At 43.9% G+C, this 21240-nt stretch overlaps 1 protein-coding gene across 1 annotated transcript; it reads left to right on the forward strand.

Annotated features, from left to right (window-relative positions):
* Positions 1-16355: 16355 nt before the first annotated feature.
* Positions 16356-21001, forward strand: LOC125385463. Its single transcript, XM_048407633.1, has 4 exons — positions 16356-16478; positions 17415-17517; positions 17929-20591; positions 20891-21001. The coding sequence occupies exons 1-4, from the start codon at positions 16356-16358 to the stop codon at positions 20999-21001; spliced, it is 3000 nt and encodes a 999-aa protein (XP_048263590.1).
* Positions 21002-21240: the final 239 nt, after the last annotated feature.

Below are 21240 nucleotides of genomic sequence, written 5' to 3' on the forward strand. Positions count from 1 at the left end.
CCGGAACTAAATGTAAGGAAATATAGAGTATATGTATAACCAGGAAGTTGAAACTAATGAAAATATATGTTAGGAATTATATAGAATGTGTGTAGCAGAAAATTGTAATCGTTGCTCGCTCCGCACGCTCGTAAAAAAATGGTCTAACCTCACAACCGATCCGGCTCGCTCGCAAATTTGAAGTAAATCGCCTCCATATCGAAGGACGAACGCAGGTGGGATTGGTTTTAGGTTAGGCTATAGTTTTTCGAGCGAGCGCAGCGAGCGAGCAATGCGTATACGTGCGTCACAAACCAATTGATTAGCACGTAGGTACACAGAAATATTTGCACCTGCCCGAGGAGCCGGAAGCTTTTATCGAATTGCTCACTGAGCAAAGTTTACGTGTTATCAATTGTTTTACACAAAGAGTAATAGTTCGACGAAGTACAGTGCAACGTGAGTACCAGTATCGCTGAGAAAACTTGGAACTAACCGGAACTAAATGTAAGGAAATATAAAGTATATGTATAACCAGGAAGTTGAAACTAATGAAAATATATGTTAGGTACTATGAAGTATGTGTGTAGCATGAAAATTGTAATCGTTGCTTGCTCGCAGCGTGCGCTCGTAAAAATCTAGTCCAACCTCACAACCGATGCGGCTCGCTCTCAAATTTGAAGTAAATCGCCTTCTTATCGAAGGTCGAACGCCAGTGGGATTGGTTTTATGTTAGGCTATGGTTTTTCGAGCGAGCGCAGCGAGCGAGCAATGCGTAAACGTGCGTCACAAACCAATTGATTAGCACGTAGGTACACAGAAATATTTGCACCTGCCCGAGGAGCCGGAAGCTTTTATCGAATTGCTCACTGAGCAAAGTTTACATGTTATCAATTGTTTTACACAAAGAGTAATAGTTCGACGAAGTACAGTGCAACGTGAGTACCAGTATCGCTGAGAAAACTTGGAACTAACCGGAACTAAATGTAAGGAAATATAAAGTATATGTATAACCAGGAAGTTGAAACTAATGAAAATATATGTTAGGAACTATGAAGTATGTGTGTAGCATGAAAATTGTAATCGTTGCTTGCTCGCAGCGTGCGCTCGTAAAAATCTAGTCCAACCTCACAACCGATCCGGCTCGCTCGCAAATTTGAAGTAAATCGCCTCCATATCGAAGGACGAACGCAGGTGGGATTGGTTTTATGTTAGGCTATAGTTTTTCGAGCGAGCGCAGCGAGCGAGCAATGCCTAAACGTGCGTCTCAATCCAATTCATTGGCACGTAGGCACATAGAAATAATTGCACCTGCCCGAAGAGCCGGAAGCTTTTATCGAATTGCTCACTGAGCAAAGTTTACATGTTATCAATAGTTTTACGCAAAGAGTAATAGTTCGACGAAGTACAGTGCAACGTGAGTACCAGTATCGCTGAGAAAACTTGGAAATAACCGGAACTAAATGTAAGGAAATATAAAGTATATGTATAACCAGGTAGTTGAAACTAATGAAAATATATGTTAGGAATTATATAGAATGTGTGTAGCATAAAATTGTAATCGTTGCTCGCTCCGCACGCTCGTAAAAAAATGGTCCAACCTCACAACCGATCCGGCTCGCTCGCAAATTTGAAGTAAATCGCCTCCATATCGAAGGACGAACGCAGGTGGGATTGGTTTTAGGTTAGGCTATAGTTTTTCGAGCGAGCGCAGCGAGCGAGCAATGCGTAAACGTGCGTCACAAACCAATTGATTGGCACGAAGGTACATAGAAATATTTGCACCAGCCCGAGGAGCCGGAAGCTTTTATCGAATTGCTCACTGAGCAAAGTTTACATGTTATCAATAGTTTTACACAAAGAGTAATAGTTCGACGAAGTAAAGTGCAACGTGAGTACCAGTATCCCTGAGAAAACTTGGAAATAGCCGGAACTAAATGTAAGGAAATATAAAGTATATGTATAACCAGGAAGTTGAAACTAATGAAAATATATGTTAGGAATTATATAGAATGTGTGTAGCATAAAATTGTAATCGTTGCTCGCTCCGCACGCTCGTAAAAAAATGGTCCAACCGAACAACCGATCCGGCTCGCTCGCAAATTTGAAGTAAATCGCCTCCATATCGAAGGACGAACGCAGGTGGGATTGGTTTTAGGTTAGGCTATAGTTTTTCGAGCGAGCGCAGCGAGCGAGCAATGCGTAAACGTGCGTCACAAACCAATTGATTGGCACGAAGGTACATAGAAATATTTGCACCAGCCCGAGGAGCCGGAAGCTTTTATCGAATTGCTCACTGAGCAAAGTTTACATGTTATCAATAGTTTTACACAAAGAGTAATAGTTCGACGAAGTAAAGTGCAACGTGAGTACCAGTATCCCTGAGAAAACTTGGAAATAACCGGAACTAAATGTAAGGAAATATAAAGTATATGTATAACCAGGAAGTTGAAACTAATGAAAATATATGTTAGGAATTATATAGAATGTGTGTAGCATAAAATTGTAATCGTTGCTCGCTCCGCACGCTCGTAAAAAAATGGTCCAACCTCACGACCGAACCGGCTCGCTCGCAAATTTGAAGTAAATCGCCTCCATATCGAAGGACGAACGCAGGTGGGATTGGTTTTATGTTAGGCTATAGTTTTTCGAGCGAGCGCAGCGTGCGAGCAATGCCTAAACGTGCGTCTCAATCCAATTCATTGGCACGTAGGCACATAGAAATAATTGCACCTGCCCGAAGAGCCGGAAGCTTTTATCGAATTGCTCACTGAGCAAAGTTTACATGTTATCAATAGTTTTACACAAAGAGTAATAGTTCGACGAAGTACAGTGCAACGTGAGTACCAGTATCGCTGAGAAAACTTGGAACTAACCGGAACTAAATGTAAGGAAATATAAAGTATATGTATAACCAGGAAGTTGAAACTAATGAAAATATATGTTAGGAATTATATAGAATGTGTGTAGCATAAAATTGTAATCGTTGCTCGCTCCGCACGCTCGTAAAAAAATGGTCCAACCTCACAACCGATCCGGCTCGCTCGCAAATTTGAAGTAAATCGCCTTCTTATCGAAGGTCGAACGCCAGTGGGATTGGTTTTATGTTAGGCTATGGTTTTTCGAGCGAGCGCAGCGAGCGAGCAATGCCTAAACGTGCGTCTCAATCCAATTCATTGGCACGTAGGCACATAGAAATAATTGCACCTGCCCGAAGAGCCGGTAGCTTTTATCGAATTGCTCACTGAGCAAAGTTTACATGTTATCAATAGTTTTACACAAAGAGTAATAGTTCGACGAAGTACAGTGCAACGTGAGTACCAGTATCGCTGAGAAAACTTGGAAATAACCGGAACTAAATGTAAGGAAATATAAAGTATATGTATAACCAGGAAGTTGAAACTAATGAAAATATATGTTAGGAATTATATAGAATGTGTGTAGCATAAAATTGTAATCGTTGCTCGCTCCGCACGCTCGTAAAAAAATGGTCCAACCTCACAACCGATCCGGCTCGCTCGCAAATTTGAAGTAAATCGCCTCCATATCGAAGGACGAACGCAGGTGGGATTGGTTTTAGGTTAGGCTATAGTTTTTCGAGCGAGCGCAGCGAGCGAGCAATGCGTAAACGTGCGTCACAAACCAATTGATTGGCACGAAGGTACATAGAAATATTTGCAGCAGCCCGAGGAGCCGGAAGCTTTTATCGAATTGCTCACTGAGCAAAGTTTACATGTTATCAATAGTTTTACACAAAGAGTAATAGTTCGACGAAGTAAAGTGCAACGTGAGTACCAGTATCCCTGAGAAAACTTGGAAATAACCGGAACTAAATGTAAGGAAATATAAAGTATATGTATAACCAGGAAGTTGAAACTAATGAAAATATATGTTAGGAATTATATAGAATGTGTGTAGCATAAAATTGTAATCGTTGCTCGCTCCGCACGCTCGTAAAAAAATGGTCCAACCTCACAACCGAACCGGCTCGCTCGCAAATTTGAAGTAAATCGCCTCCATATCGAAGGACGAACGCAGGTGGGATTGGTTTTATGTTAGGCTATAGTTTTTCGAGCGAGCGCAGCGAGCGAGCAATGCCTAAACGTGCGTCTCAATCCAATTCATTGGCACGTAGGCACATAGAAATAATTGCACCTGCCCGAAGAGCCGGAAGCTTTTATCGAATTGCTCACTGAGCAAAGTTTACATGTTATCAATAGTTTTACGCAAAGAGTAATAGTTCGACGAAGTACAGTGCAACGTGAGTACCAGTATCGCTGAGATAACTTGGAAATAACCGGAACTAAATGTAAGGAAATATAAAGTATATGTATAACCAGGAAGTTGAAACTAATGAAAATATATGTTAGGAACTATGAAGTATGTGTGTAGCATGAAAATTGTAATCGTTGCTTGCTCGCAGCGTGCGCTCGTAAAAATCTAGTCCAACCTCACAACCGATGCGGCTCGCTCGCAAATTTGAAGTAAATCGCCTTCTTATCGAAGGACGAACGCAGGTGGGATTGGTTTTAGGTTAGGCTATAGTTTTTCGAGCGAGCGCAGCGAGCGAGCAATGCGTAAACGTGCGTCACAAACCAATTGATTGGCACGAAGGTACATAGAAATAGTTGCACCAGCCCGAGGAGCCGGAAGCTATTATCGAATTGCTCACTGAGCAAAGTTTACATGTTATCAATAGTTTTACACAAAGAGTAATAGTTCGACGAAGTAAAGTGCAACGTGAGTACCAGTATCCCTGAGAAAACTTGGAAATAACCGGAACTAAATGTAAGGAAATATAAAGTATATGTATAACCAGGAAGTTGAAACTAATGAAAATATATGTTAGGAATTATATAGAATGTGTGTAGCATAAAATTGTAATCGTTGCTCGCTCCGCACGCTCGTAAAAAAATGGTCCAACCTCACAACCGAACCGGCTCGCTCGCAAATTTGAAGTAAATCGCCTCCATATCGAAGGACGAACGCAGGTGGGATTGGTTTTATGTTAGGCTATAGTTTTTCGAGCGAGCGCAGCGAGCGAGCAATGCCTAAACGTGCGTCTCAATCCAATTCATTGGCACGTAGGCACATAGAAATAATTGCACCTGCCCGAAGAGCCGGAAGCTTTTATCGAATTGCTCACTGAGCAAAGTTTACATGTTATCAATAGTTTTACACAAAGAGTAATAGTTCGACGAAGTACAGTGCAACGTGAGTACCAGTATCGCTGAGATAACTTGGAAATAACCGGAACTAAATGTAAGGAAATATAAAGTATATGTATAACCAGGAAGTTGAAACTAATGAAAATATATGTTAGGAGCTATGAAGTATGTGTGTAGCATGAAAATTGTAATCGTTGCTTGCTCGCAGCGTGCGCTCGTAAAAATCTAGTCCAACCTCACAACCGATGCGGCTCGCTCTCAAATTTGAAGTAAATCGCCTTCTTATCGAAGGTCGAACGCCAGTGGGATTGGTTTTATGTTAGGCTATGGTTTTTCGAGCGAGCGCAGCGAGCGAGCAATGCCTAAACGTGCGTCTCAATCCAATTCATTGGCACGTAGGCACATAGAAATAATTGCACCTGCCCGTAGAGCCGGTAGCTTTTATCGAATTGCTCACTGAGCAAAGTTTACATGTTATCAATAGTTTTACACAAAGAGTAATAGTTCGACGAAGTACAGTGCAACGTGAGTACCAGTATCGCTGAGAAAACTTGGAAATAACCGGAACTAAATGTAAGGAAATATAAAGTATATGTATAACCAGGAAGTTGAAACTAATGAAAATATATGTTAGGAATTATATAGAATGTGTGTAGCATAAAATTGTAATCGTTGCTCGCTCCGCACGCTCGTAAAAAAATGGTCCAACCTCACAACCGATCCGGCTCGCTCGCAAATTTGAAGTAAATCGCCTCCATATCGAAGGACGAACGCAGGTGGGATTGGTTTTAGGTTAGGCTATAGTTTTTCGAGCGAGCGCAGCGAGCGAGCAATGCGTAAACGTGCGTCACAAACCAATTGATTGGCACGAAGGTACATAGAAATATTTGCACCAGCCCGAGGAGCCGGAAGCTTTTATCGAATTGCTCACTGAGCAAAGTTTACATGTTATCAATAGTTTTACACAAAGAGTAATAGTTCGACGAAGTAAAGTGCAACGTGAGTACCAGTATCGCTGAGAAAACTTGGAAATAACCGGAACTAAATGTAAGGAAATATAAAGTATATGTATAACCAGGAAGTTGAAACTAATGAAAATATATGTTAGGAATTATATAGAATGTGTGTAGCATAAAATTGTAATCGTTGCTCGCTCCGCACGCTCGTAAAAAAATGGTCCAACCTCACAACCGATCCGGCTCGCTCGCAAATTTGAAGTAAATCGCCTCCATATCGAAGGACGAACGCAGGTGGGATTGGTTTTAGGTTAGGCTATAGTTTTTCGAGCGAGCGCAGCGAGCGAGCAATGCGTAAACGTGCGTCACAAACCAATTGATTAGCACGTAGGTACACAGAAATATTTGCACCTGCCCGAGGAGCCGGAAGCTTTTATCGAATTGCTCACTGAGCAAAGTTTACATGTTATCAATTGTTTTACACAAAGAGTAATAGTTCGACGAAGTACAGTGCAACGTGAGTACCAGTATCGCTGAGAAAACTTGGAACTAACCGGAACTAAATGTAAGGAAATATAAAGTATATGTATAACCAGGAAGTTGAAACTAATGAAAATATATGTTAGGAACTATGAAGTATGTGTGTAGCATGAAAATTGTAATCGTTGCTTGCTCGCAGCGTGCGCTCGTAAAAATCTAGTCCAACCTCACAACCGATCAGGCTCGCTCGCAAATTTGAAGTAAATCGCCTCCATATCGAAGGACGAACGCAGGTGGGATTGGTTTTATGTTAGGCTATAGTTTTTCGAGCGAGCGCAGCGAGCGAGCAATGCCTAAACGTGCGTCTCAATCCAATTCATTGGCACGTAGGCACATAGAAATAATTGCACCTGCCCGAAGAGCCGGAAGCTTTTATCGAATTGCTCACTGAGCAAAGTTTACATGTTATCAATAGTTTTACGCAAAGAGTAATAGTTCGACGAAGTACAGTGCAACGTGAGTACCAGTATCGCTGAGATAACCTGGAAATAACCGGAAATAAATGTAAGGAAATATAAAGTATATGTATAACCAGGAAGTTGACACTAATGAAAATATATGTTAGGAATTATATAGAATGTGTGTAGCATAAAATTGTAATCGTTGCTCGCTCCGCACGCTCGTAAAAAAATGGTCCAACCTCACAACCGATCCGGCTCGCTCGCAAATTTGAAGTAAATCGCCTCCATATCGAAGGACGAACGCAGGTGGGATTGGTTTTAGGTTAGGCTATAGTTTTTCGAGCGAGCGCAGCGAGCGAGCAATGCGTAAACGTGCGTCACAAACCAATTGATTGGCACGAAGGTACATAGAAATATTTGCACCAGCCCGAGGAGCCGGAAGCTTTTATCGAATTGCTCACTGAGCAAAGTTTACATGTTATGAATAGTTTTACACAAAGAGTAATAGTTCGACGAAGTAAAGTGCAACGTGAGTACCAGTATCCCTGAGAAAACTTGGAAATAACCGGAACTAAATGTAAGGAAATATAAAGTATATGTATAACCAGGAAGTTGAAACTAATGAAAATATATGTTAGGAATTATATAGAATGTGTGTAGCATAAAATTGTAATCGTTGCTCGCTCCGCACGCTCGTAAAAAAATGGTCCAACCTCACAACCGAACCGGCTCGCTCGCAAATTTGAAGTAAATCGCCTCCATATCGAAGGACGAACGCAGGTGGGATTGGTTTTATGTTAGGCTATAGTTTTTCGAGCGAGCGCAGCGTGCGAGCAATGCCTAAACGTGCGTCTCAATCCAATTCATTGGCACGTAGGCACATAGAAATAATTGCACCTGCCCGAAGAGCCGGAAGCTTTTATCGAATTGCTCACTGAGCAAAGTTTACATGTTATCAATAGTTTTACGCAAAGAGTAATAGTTCGACGAAGTACAGTGCAACGTGAGTACCAGTATCGCTGAGATAACTTGGAAATAATCGGAACTAAATGTAAGGAAATATAAAGTATATGTATAACCAGGAAGTTGAAACTAATGAAAAAATATGTTAGGAATTATATAGAATGTGTGTAGCATAAAATTGTAATCGTTGCTCGCTCCGCACGCTCGTAAAAAGATGGTCCAACCTCACAACCGATCCGGCTCGCTCGCAAATTTGAAATAATCGCCTCCATATCGAAGGACGAACGCAGGTGGGATTGGTTTTAGGTTAGGCTATAGTTTTTCGAGCGAGCGCAGCGAGCGAGCAATGCGTAAACGTGCGTCACAAACCAATTGATTGGCACGAAGGTACATAGAAATATTTGCACCAGCCCGAGGAGCCGGAAGCTTTTATCGAATTGCTCACTGAGCAAAGTTTACATGTTATCAATTGTTTTACACAAAGAGTAATAGTTCGACGAAGTACAGTGCAACGTGAGTACCAGTATCGCTGAGAAAACTTGGAACTAACCGGAACTAAATGTAAGGAAATATAAAGTATATGTATAACCAGGAAGTTGAAACTAATGAAAATATATGTTAGGAACTATGAAGTATGTGTGTAGCATGAAAATTGTAATCGTTGCTTGCTCGCAGCGTGCGCTCGTAAAAATCTAGTCCAACCTCACAACCGATCAGGCTCGCTCGCAAATTTGAAGTAAATCGCCTCCATATCGAAGGACGAACGCAGGTGGGATTGGTTTTATGTTAGGCTATAGTTTTTCGAGCGAGCGCAGCGAGCGAGCAATGCCTAAACGTGCGTCTCAATCCAATTCATTGGCACGTAGGCACATAGAAATAATTGCACCTGCCCGAAGAGCCGGAAGCTTTTATCGAATTGCTCACTGAGCAAAGTTTACATGTTATCAATAGTTTTACGCAAAGAGTAATAGTTCGACGAAGTACAGTGCAACGTGAGTACCAGTATCGCTGAGATAACCTGGAAATAACCGGAAATAAATGTAAGGAAATATAAAGTATATGTATAACCAGGAAGTTGACACTAATGAAAATATATGTTAGGAATTATATAGAATGTGTGTAGCATAAAATTGTAATCGTTGCTCGCTCCGCACGCTCGTAAAAAAATGGTCCAACCTCACAACCGATCCGGCTCGCTCGCAAATTTGAAGTAAATCGCCTCCATATCGAAGGACGAACGCAGGTGGGATTGGTTTTAGGTTAGGCTATAGTTTTTCGAGCGAGCGCAGCGAGCGAGCAATGCGTAAACGTGCGTCACAAACCAATTGATTGGCACGAAGGTACATAAAAATATTTGCACCAGCCCGAGGAGCCGGAAGCTTTTATCGAATTGCTCACTGAGCAAAGTTTACATGTTATGAATAGTTTTACACAAAGAGTAATAGTTCGACGAAGTAAAGTGCAACGTGAGTACCAGTATCCCTGAGAAAACTTGGAAATAACCGGAACTAAATGTAAGGAAATATAAAGTATATGTATAACCAGGAAGTTGAAACTAATGAAAATATATGTTAGGAATTATATAGAATTTGTGTAGCATAAAATTGTAATCGTTGCTCGCTCCGCACGCTCGTAAAAAAATGGTCCAACCTCACAACCGAACCGGCTCGCTCGCAAATTTGAAGTAAATCGCCTCCATATCGAAGGACGAACGCAGGTGGGATTGGTTTTATGTTAGGCTATAGTTTTTCGAGCGAGCGCAGCGTGCGAGCAATGCCTAAACGTGCGTCTCAATCCAATTCATTGGCACGTAGGCACATAGAAATAATTGCACCTGCCCGAAGAGCCGGAAGCTTTTATCGAATTGCTCACTGAGCAAAGTTTACATGTTATCAATAGTTTTACACAAAGAATAATAGTTCGACGAAGTACAGTGCAACGTGAGTACCAGTATCGCTGAGAAAACTTGGAAATAACCGGAACTAAATGTAAGGAAATATAAAGTATATGTATAACCAGGAAGTTGAAACTAATGAAAATATATGTTAGGAATTATATAGAATGTGTGTAGCATAAAATTGTAATCGTTGCTCGCTCCGCACGCTCGTAAAAAAATGGTCCAACCTCACAACCGATCCGGCTCGCTCGCAAATTTGAAGTAAATCGCCTCCATATCGAAGGACGAACGCAGGTGGGATTGGTTTTAGGTTAGGCTATAGTTTTTCGAGCGAGCGCAGCGAGCGAGCAATGCGTAAACGTGCGTCACAAACCAATTGATTAGCACGTAGGTACACAGAAATATTTGCACCTGCCCGAGGAGCCGGAAGCTTTTATCGAATTGCTCACTGAGCAAAGTTTACATGTTATCAATTGTTTTACACAAAGAGTAATAGTTCGACGAAGTACAGTGCAACGTGAGTACCAGTATCGCTGAGAAAACTTGGAACTAACCGGAACTAAATGTAAGGAAATATAAAGTATATGTATAACCAGGAAGTTGAAACTAATGAAAATATATGTTAGGAACTATGAAGTATGTGTGTAGCATGAAAATTGTAATCGTTGCTTGATCGCAGCGTGCGCTCGTAAAAATCTAGTCCAACCTCACAACCGATCCGGCTCGCTCGCAAATTTGAAGTAAATCGCCTCCATATCGAAGGACGAACGCAGGTGGGATTGGTTTTATGTTAGGCTATAGTTTTTCGAGCGAGCGCAGCGAGCGAGCAATGCCTAAACGTGCGTCTCAATCCAATTCATTGGCACGTAGGCACATAGAAATAATTGCACCTGCCCGAAGAGCCGGAAGCATTTATCGAATTGCTCACTGAGCAAAGTTTACATGTTATCAATAGTTTTACGCAAAGAGTAATAGTTCGACGAAGTACAGTGCAACGTGAGTACCAGTATCGCTGAGATAACTTGGAAATAACCGGAAATAAATGTAGGGAAATATAAAGTAAATGTATAACCAGGAAGTTGACACTAATGAAAATATATGTTAGGAATTATATAGAATGTGTGTAGCATAAAATTGTAATCGTTGCTCGCTCCGCACGCTCGTAAAAAAATGGTCCAACCTCACAACCGACCCGGCTCGCTCGCAAATTTGAAGTAAATCGCCTCCATATCGAAGGACGAACGCAGGTGGGATTGGTTTTAGGTTAGGCTATAGTTTTTCGAGCGAGCGCAGCGAGCGAGCAATGCCTAAACGTGCATCTCAAACCAACTGATTGGCACGTAGGTACATAGAAATATTTGCACCAGCCCGAGGAGCCGGAAGCTTTTATCGAATTGCTCACTGAGCAAAGTTTACATGTTATCAATAGTTTTACGCAAAGAGTAATAGTTCGACGAAGTACAGTGCAACGTGAGTACCAGTATCGCTGAGATAACTTGGAAATAATCGGAACTAAATGTAAGGAAATATAAAGTATATGTATAACCAGGAAGTTGAAACTAATGAAAAGATATGTTAGGAACTATGAAGTATGTGTGTAGCATGAAAATTGTAATCGTTGCTTGCTCGCAGCGTGCGCTCGTAAAAATCTAGTCCAACCTCACAACCGATGCGGCTCGCTCTCAAATTTGAAGTAAATCGCCTTCTTATCGAAGGTCGAACGCCAGTGGGATTGGTTTTATGTTAGGCTATGGTTTTTCGAGCGAGCGCAGCGAGCGAGCAATGCCTAAACGTGCGTCTCAATCCAATTCATTGGCAGGTAGGCACATAGAAATAATTGCACCTGCCCGAAGAGCCGGTAGCTTTTATCGAATTGCTCACTGAGCAAAGTTTACATGTTATCAATAGTTTTACACAAAGAGTAATAGTTCGACGAAGTACAGTGCAACGTGAGTACCAGTATCGCTGAGAAAACTTAGAAATAACCGGAACTAAATGTAAGGAAATATAAAGTATATGTATAACCAGGAAGTTGAAACTAATGAAAATATATGTTAGGAATTATATAGAATGTGTGTAGCATAAAATTGTAATCGTTGCTCGCTCCGCACGCTCGTAAAAAAATGGTCCAACCTCACAACCGATCCGGCTCGCTCGCAAATTTGAAATAAATCGCCTCCATATCGAAGGACGAACGCAGGTGGGATTGGTTTTAGGTTAGGCTATAGTTTTTCGAGCGAGCGCAGCGAGCGAGCAATGCGTAAACGTGCGTCACAAACCAATTGATTAGCACGTAGGTACACAGAAATATTTGCACCTGCCCGAGGAGCCGGAAGCTTTTATCGAATTGCTCACTGAGCAAAGTTTACATGTTATCAATTGTTTTACACAAAGAGTAATAGTTCGACGAAGTACAGTGCAACGTGAGTACCAGTATCGCTGAGAAAACTTGGAACTAACCGGAACTAAATGTAAGGAAATATAAAGTATATGTATAACCAGGAAGTTGAAACTAATGAAAATATATGTTAGGAACTATGAAGTATGTGTGTAGCATGAAAATTGTAATCATTGCTTGCTCGCAGCGTGCGCTCGTAAAAATCTAGTCCAACCTCACAACCGATCCGGCTCGCTCGCAAATTTGAAGTAAATCGCCTCCATATCGAAGGACGAACGCAGGTGGGATTGGTTTTATGTTAGGCTATAGTTTTTCGAGCGAGCGCAGCGAGCGAGCAATGCCTAAACGTGCGTCTCAATCCAATTCATTGGCACGTAGGCACATAGAAATAATTGCACCTGCCCGAAGAGCCGGAAGCTTTTATCGAATTGCTCACTGAGCAAAGTTTACATGTTATCAATAGTTTTACGCAAAGAGTAATAGTTCGACGAAGTACAGTGCAACGTGAGTACCAGTATCGCTGAGATAACTTGGAAATAACCGGAAATAAATGTAAGGAAATATAAAGTATATGTATAACCAGGAAGTTGACACTAATGAAAATATATGTTAGGAATTATATAGAATGTGTGTAGCATAAAATTGTAATCGTTGCTCGCTCCGCACGCTCGTAAAAAAATGGTCCAACCTCACAACCGATCCGGCTCGCTCGCAAATTTGAAGTAAATCGCCTCCATATCGAAGGACGAACGCAGGTGGGATTGGTTTTAGGTTAGGCTATAGTTTTTCGAGCGAGCGCAGCGAGCGAGCAATGCGTAAACGTGCGTCACAAACCAATTGATTGGCACGAAGGTACATAGAAATATTTGCACCAGCCCGAGGAGCCGGAAGCTTTTATCGAATTGCTCACTGAGCAAAGTTTACATGTTATGAATAGTTTTACACAAAGAGTAATAGTTCGACGAAGTAAAGTGCAACGTGAGTACCAGTATCGCTGAGAAAACTTGGAAATAACCGGAACTAAATGTAAGGAAATATAAAGTATATGTATAACCAGGAAGTTGAAACTAATGAAAATATATGTTAGGAATTATATAGAATGTGTGTAGCATAAAATTGTAATCGTTGCTCGCTCCGCACGCTCGTAAAAAAATGGTCCAACCTCACAACCGATCCGGCTCGCTCGCAAATTTGAAGTAAATCGCCTCCATATCGAAGGACGAACGCAGGTGGGATTGGTTTTAGGTTAGGCTATAGTTTTTCGAGCGAGCGCAGCGAGCGAGCAATGCGTAAACGTGCGTCACAAACCAATTGATTAGCACGTAGGTACACAGAAATATTTGCACCTGCCCGAGGAGCCGGAAGCTTTTATCGAATTGCTCAGTGAGCAAAGTTTACATGTTATCAATTGTTTTACACAAAGAGTAATAGTTCGACGAAGTACAGTGCAACGTGAGTACCAGTATCGCTGAGAAAACTTGGAACTAACCGGAACTAAATGTAAGGAAATATAAAGTATATGTATAACCAGGAAGTTGAAACTAATGAAAATATATGTTAGGAACTATGAAGTATGTGTGTAGCATGAAATTTGTAATCGTTGCTTGCTCGCAGCGTGCGCTCGTAAAAATCTAGTCCAACCTCACAACCGATCCGGCTCGCTCGCAAATTTGAAGTAAATCGCCTCCATATCGAAGGACGAACGCAGGTGGGATTGGTTTTAGGTTAGGCTATAGTTTTTCGAGCGAGCGCAGCGAGCGAGCAATGCGTAAACGTGCGTCACAAACCAATTGATTAGCACGTAGGTACACAGAAATATTTGCACCTGCCCGAGGAGCCGGAAGCTTTTATCGAATTGCTCACTGAGCAAAGTTTACATGTTATCAATTGTTTTACACAAAGAGTAATAGTTCGACGAAGTACAGTGCAACGTGAGTACCAGTATCGCTGAGAAAACTTGGAACTAACCGGAACTAAATGTAAGGAAATATAAAGTATATGTATAACCAGGAAGTTGAAACTAATGAAAATATATGTTAGGAACTATGAAGTATGTGTGTAGCATGAAATTTGTAATCGTTGCTTGCTCGCAGCGTGCGCTCGTAAAAATCTAGTCCAACCTCACAACCGATCCGGCTCGCTCGCAAATTTGAAGTAAATCGCCTCCATATCGAAGGACGAACGCAGGTGGGATTGGTTTTAGGTTAGGCTATAGTTTTTCGAGCGAGCGCAGCGAGCGAGCAATGCGTAAACGTGCGTCACAAACCAATTGATTGGCACGAAGGTACATAGAAATATTTGCACCAGCCCGAGGAGCCGGAAGCTTTTATCGAATTGCTCACTGAGCAAAGTTTACATGTTATGAATAGTTTTACACAAAGAGTAATAGTTCGACGAAGTAAAGTGCAACGTGAGTACCAGTATCCCTGAGAAAACTTGGAAATAACCGGAACTAAATGTAAGGAAATATAAAGTGTTACGCCACGAGGTTTAACACAGGCTGTATTTTCTAACCGTCACTCGCGGCCCTACAATGTCTCAGTCAGATCGTCTTATCTGACCGCCGGATCATATACAATGTATCGACGAGCGCATAGCTGTTGCCAAGCAGCGAGTTCTCGAAACGTCGAATTTGGTCCGTTACGTTTTCCACGCAAGAGCGGACATACGTGATCATAGGCGCGAACGGTGGCGTGACCTAAGGATGGTGGGGGTCGTCTTAAAGATGAGACAAAGAAATCATCCAAAGTCGATCAGTTCCTTGTGACGAGTCGAACGTTACACATCGAGAGGTCAGACGAGCTTATATAAATATCGTAAAGCATAACGCCAACGGAACGTAAACCAAGTCGGTCCGAGACATTGTCGAACATTCACTTATTCTACTAAGTATCCTACAGTGCTACGTCCACTAATAGACTAAATTCAATTGTAAGAGCCTTGCTCTATATTGTACACATCTATATTATTTTCGTGCGATAAGTTGTTAATTATTTATATCTATTTAATCGTGTATACTAAGTGTTAGAAATATAAATTTTAACTCTGTGAGTCACAGTGTTATCATACCTGAATCACCCCTATTATCTTAATCGAAATACGGGGATCGAACTATTCGTGGTGTCGATCATTTTAATCGTAACGGGAATTTACGACTCCCGTTGGCGCGTATTCTAACGACCGCGCCTCCCCGCGATAGCTCGAAAAAACATGGTCCTTCGAGCCGGATCACGTGCCACCAAAGAAGTGTACTGACCAGTGACTATACAGTGTCACGTGAAATCCACAATCCAACATCTTAGTCAACTGACCAAAGGAGCCGCCACCGGAGAGGAACACCTCCTTCGTTCAGCATCTACACGAGACCACACCACACTGTAGCGAGTAAAAAACGACTCTCAGATCAACGCCCATTTGATCAAGGTAAGATCGTTCCTACCATTAACACCAAACATGGCTCAACCTGACTCGATCAGCACATTGAGGCGGAGACGCAGCGGCCTCGCCAACCGCTTTACAATCACGAAACGCCAACTCGATGAATACGAAGAGTCTGGTCAAGTAAACAACGGTTACTTAGTATCTTGCCGTCAAGCGTTCGACGACATCTGGAAGAAGTTAGTCGCGGTTCAAGACGAGTTAGAAGGGTTAGATGAAGGGGAAGTCGGTCGGGCCGCCGCGTTGTATCAAGAGAAGCTGGAGATTGACGTACGGTTCACAGGTCTCCTTGATAAAATACCCGCACCAAACCCCTCGCCAACTAAAACGCGCGATTCAGGCGTGAAGCCCGAGCCGACATCACTCACCCTACCAGAGGTCCGCGCTCCTCAGTTCGACGGTGCCCTCGAGAACTGGACCTATTTTTATGACACGTTCTCATCCACGGTAGATCGCAATGAAAATTTAACAAATGTCCAGAAATTTCAATATCTACGCGCAGCTATCACTGGACGGGCCGCACGGAGCATCCAATCATTGGAACCCACAGATGCCAACTACCCCATCGCGCTTAACACATTGAAGGAGAAATTCAATTGCCCCCTCCGGATCTGTATGCGCCATTGGGAATTGATGCGCGGTTATCCCGAAATAGAAAAGGAAACTCCTGAAGCCATTGAGGATTTGATGGAAACCATCAGCGTAAATCTCAAAGCGCTCGAAAGATTAGGACAGTCGGTAACTTCAGATGTAGTACTGATCGAGTTGATCGCGTCAAAATTGCCTGCGTCCAGTATGCGTAAATGGCAACGTACGTTGCCAAATCAGGAAGTACCTTCCTACCATCAGCTGATGGAATTCCTAAAAACACGAGCCAACGGGAATCAGCTCCTCTCTAAAGTAACGAAAACAAAGGAGTCACCCCCCAAACCTCCTCGTCGCCGATATAACCTACCACGTGGACGAACCTATGCCACAACCAGCAGGGCGCTGGTGTGTCCGACCTGCGACGGACCCCACAAACTCAGAGACTGTAAGGTTTTCAAAGCCAAATCAACCATAGAACGTCTTCAACTCGTAAAAATGGCATCGCTGTGTACAAACTGTCTAGGCAACGGACATTCGATAACACAGTGCACCGCGCGTTCGTGTCATATCTGCGGGCGACGACATCATACGTACCTACATCGAGAACAAATACAAGAAAATCCTCGGTCGTCCTGCGGTCGGTCGTCAAAGGGTCGGTCGCCAAGCATTCAGTCGTCGGATAGTTGTTCATCGAGCGGTCGGGCGTCGGGCAATCGTTCATCGAGCGGTCGGTCGTGGTCAGACAGTCGTTCATCAAGCGGTCGATCGTCGGGAGGTCGTTCATCGTACAAACGATCCTCTCATGGACAATCGCCATCCGGATCATCGAAGCCGCGTTCGGTCCACCATTCGAGACGACCCGCCAAACATTCAAATAACCCTACACCTTCGGCCCCAAGCGATATGAAAGCTCACACTTCGTATGAGTCACGCGCATCACGGACCAAGGGTAATGTCCCAGAATCCGCGTCCAAAACCCACCCAGGTCAAAACTGACTAGACAAACGGGCCGCAAAGGAAGGGACCGAAACGACACATATATCTCTAGACGTTACGCCGCATCATGATCTGCTGGTCACAACACAGATCGATGTGCTAGACAAGAGGGCATCTCCAATTCGAGCCAGAGCACTGCTAGATACTGGCTCTAGTATGAATTTCATGACTGAGAAATTCGCAAACTCCCTCGGTATAAAACGAAAGAGATGTTCGGTCCCAATCGGAGCCCTCGACGACTTAACCACTATCGCAAGGAGCCAACTAACGACCACCATTGTTTCTACGGATGGCAAATATGAACGCACAGCAACGTTTTTAGTAATCCCAACAATATCATCGGCAGTCCCAGACCATCCAATCGATCGGTCCGCTCTCCAGATACCCAAAAATCTAAAATTAGCCGATCCAACATTTCACATACCAAGCCCTATCGAAATATTACTAAGCTCGGGACCAACGTTAGCCTCATTATGTGTCGGGCAGATTAAAATACCACAATCCATCGATACTGAGTTATGTTTGCAAAAAACTCGCTTCGGTTGGGTTATCGGGGGGAGCCCATCCACGCAATCGGGCACACATTCGTTTCACATTACCACAGCCGATCTACAAACGGATCTCTCGCGATTCTGGGAAATCGACGAGGGACCATCCACTACACATTTATCAGAATCGGAATTACAGTGCGAAGAACATTTCCGTAACCATGTCCGACGCAACAAGGAAGGGCGATATATCGTCGCCCTGCCCTTCAACGAGAAGCTTCCCACACTTGGGACATCAAAGTCCGTTGCAATGAGTAGACTCGCCGCTCTTTCTCGCCGGTTCCAACGCGATAAGCAATTCGAAGCCGCGTACAACACGGTGATCCAAGAATATTTAGACTTAGGTCATATGACCAAGATTCCGCACACTCAGCCCTCAAATAATGGTTACTATTTGCCGCATCACGGCGTGATAAAGGAATCGAGCAACACCACTAAACTCCGGGTAGTGTTCGATGGATCAGCAATCAGCACCACCGGAGTTTCTCTCAACGACACTCTGCATACCGGACCCAAACTCCAAGAAGATCTGGTTGAAATTCTGCTGAGATTCCGATCACACCAGTATGTCCTAACGGGTGACATCGAGAAGATGTATCGACAAATTCTCGTACGCCCAGACGATCGTAAATATCAGCTGATTCTATGGCGCAATTCCAACGGGGAAATCGATACTTATCAGCTCAACACCGTGACCTTCGGACTATCAGCTGCCCCATATTTAGCACTCCGCTGCCTGAAACAACTAGCAGAAGACGAAGGAGATCGATTTCCGCGAGCGTCATCGGTTGTACAGCGTGATTTCTATGTCGACGACGCCCTCACCGGGGCCGATACAAAGGAAGAGTTAATAGCGGTACGACACGAACTCACGGACCTTCTCAGATCGGGCGGCTTAAACATCCGTGAATGGGCATCTAACGATAAGGACATACTGCGTGGACTATCCGAGAAAGATACAAATCGAACACTACAATTGGGTGAGTCACAGACATTGAAAACTCTAGGTATCTATTGGAATTCCCAGGATGACACAATACTATACTCAGTTGCACCCACAGCGACCATCACCCGTGTCACAAAGCGATCAATAAGTTCGGTGATAGCCCGAATTTATGATCCACTAGGATTGCTCGCGCCAGTGATTGTCAGAGCCAAAATATTGCTTCAACGCGTCTGGGCATTAAAACTAGACTGGGATGAATCCTTGCCATCCGAGTTGCATACAGAATGGGACCGATACTATATCCAACTACCCTTGCTTAGTGATACTCGATTTCCTCGCAAAACGGTGGTCAAGGCAGCTACTCAGATAGAACTACACGGTTTTTGCGACGCCAGTGAAAAGGCATACGGGGCATGTATATATCTGCGCAGTCGCAGCTCGGATGGACGTATCGAAACCCAATTACTCACCGCGCGATCAAAGGTCGCGCCGCTAAAATCCCTGACAATCCCAAGACTCGAATTAAGCGGAGCATTGCTCCTCACCTCGCTAATGTCCATGGTAAAGACTTCCCTCACTATAGACGTTTCTCGAATAGTTTATTGGACAGATTCGACTATCGTGCTCCAGTGGATCAAGTCCTCGCCACATACGTTAAAAACATTCGTAGCGAACCGCGTGGCCGAGATCCAAGCGAAAACCAACATCGCCGATTGGCGGCATGTGCCTACGGATGACAACCCAGCGGATCTGATCTCCCGAGGGCAGGCTCCCAAGGAATTCCTGCGTCCAAACATCTGGAAACACGGACCCGAATGGCTCAAGCAGCAGCCGGAGAACTGGCCGATCTGGATCCCTACACCGTCGGGGGACATCCCGGAACAGAAAAAAACGATCTGTCTAACGACGAATAACAACGATAACCCCCTCCTCCACCGATACTCGTCCTGGACCAGACTAATCAGAGTCGTCGCTTGGTGTCTTCGATGGAAACATAAACAACACCTAGCTGCCCATCTAACAACAGACGAATTAACCAGGGCTCACAACAGGGTGATCAAAATCATACAATCCGGTCATTTTGCGACGGAAATTCGGACACTACAGAAAGATCGAAGCAGGGACGTTGGAGGAAAACTACAGCCATTAAATCCCTTCCTCGACGAAGATGGGATATTACGAGTCGGAGGACGACTAACCAACTCTTCTATACCCTTCAATCAAAAACACCCCATTATATTGCCCAAAGCATCTGTTACAGAGCTCATCATAGACCAGGAGCATCGGAAAAACCACCACACCGGGACACAAGCTACCCTGTACGCGGTAAGATTGCGCTATTGGCCGATCGACGGTCGTAGCCAAGTGTGGCGTACCATTAAAAGGTGCGTCCGCTGCTGCAGAGCCAACCCGCCGCCAGTGGAATATTTGATGGGTGATTTGCCAGAGGCGCGCATTACCGAATCGCGTCCGTTTACGAACGTCGGAATCGACTACTGCGGCCCATTCTACATCAAGGAGAGGAGGGATCGCAACCGACGTAAAATAAAAATATACGCTGCCATATTCGTTTGTCTAGCAACCAAGGCTGTCCACATAGAGCTAGTCAGCGATCTAACCACCGACGCTTTCCTAGCCGCCTTACGTCGATTCATTTCGCGGCGAGGACATTGCGCAACCATCCTTACCGACAATGGCACCAATTTCGTCGGGGCCAACCGGGAGCTGCAAGAACTCCGGACCCTATTGCAGTCTGACGACCACAAGGAGAGGGTACAGACTTTTCTCGCCGACCGACAGATCCAATGGCGTTTCAACCCTCCAAACTCACCACACTTTGGCGGTTTATGGGAAGCCGCGGTGAAATCCTTCAAGCGCCATCTCATCCGCGTCGTCGGCACGGAACTCTTGACCTTTGAGCACCTTCATACTCTTGTGGTTGAAATTGAAGCCATCCTTAATTCACGCCCACTGACTCCCATATCATCCGATCCGAAAGATCCCCCTGTCCTCACTCCCGGTCATTTTCTAATCGGTGACACACTCACGAATTTACGGGAGCGTGATTTCAGGACAGTTCCATCAGGGCGGCTATCAAGTTGGCAGCGCATCCACCAGATCAAACAGCAGTTCTGGAGCAGATGGCATCGAGAGTACCTCAACGAGCTAACCCGCCGCAATAAATGGGATAAGGGCAAACATGATATCCGAGAAGGCACCGTAGTAGTTCTCAGGGAGGATAACGTACCATCCATGCAATGGCCTTTGGGCCGCGTGATCAAGGTCCATCCAGGAGTCGACGGAATCATACGGACCGCCACCGTGCAGACGGCAACAACTACCCTGGATCGTGGCGTCAAAAGACTGGTCCCCTTACCCATTCACCCAGATCCAGACGAGTCCGACCACCCACACGGAGCCA

The sequence above is a fragment of the Bombus terrestris genome, chromosome 7 (genome assembly GCF_910591885.1).
Source record: "Bombus terrestris chromosome 7, iyBomTerr1.2, whole genome shotgun sequence".
NCBI classification, from domain to species: domain Eukaryota; kingdom Metazoa; phylum Arthropoda; class Insecta; order Hymenoptera; family Apidae; genus Bombus; species Bombus terrestris.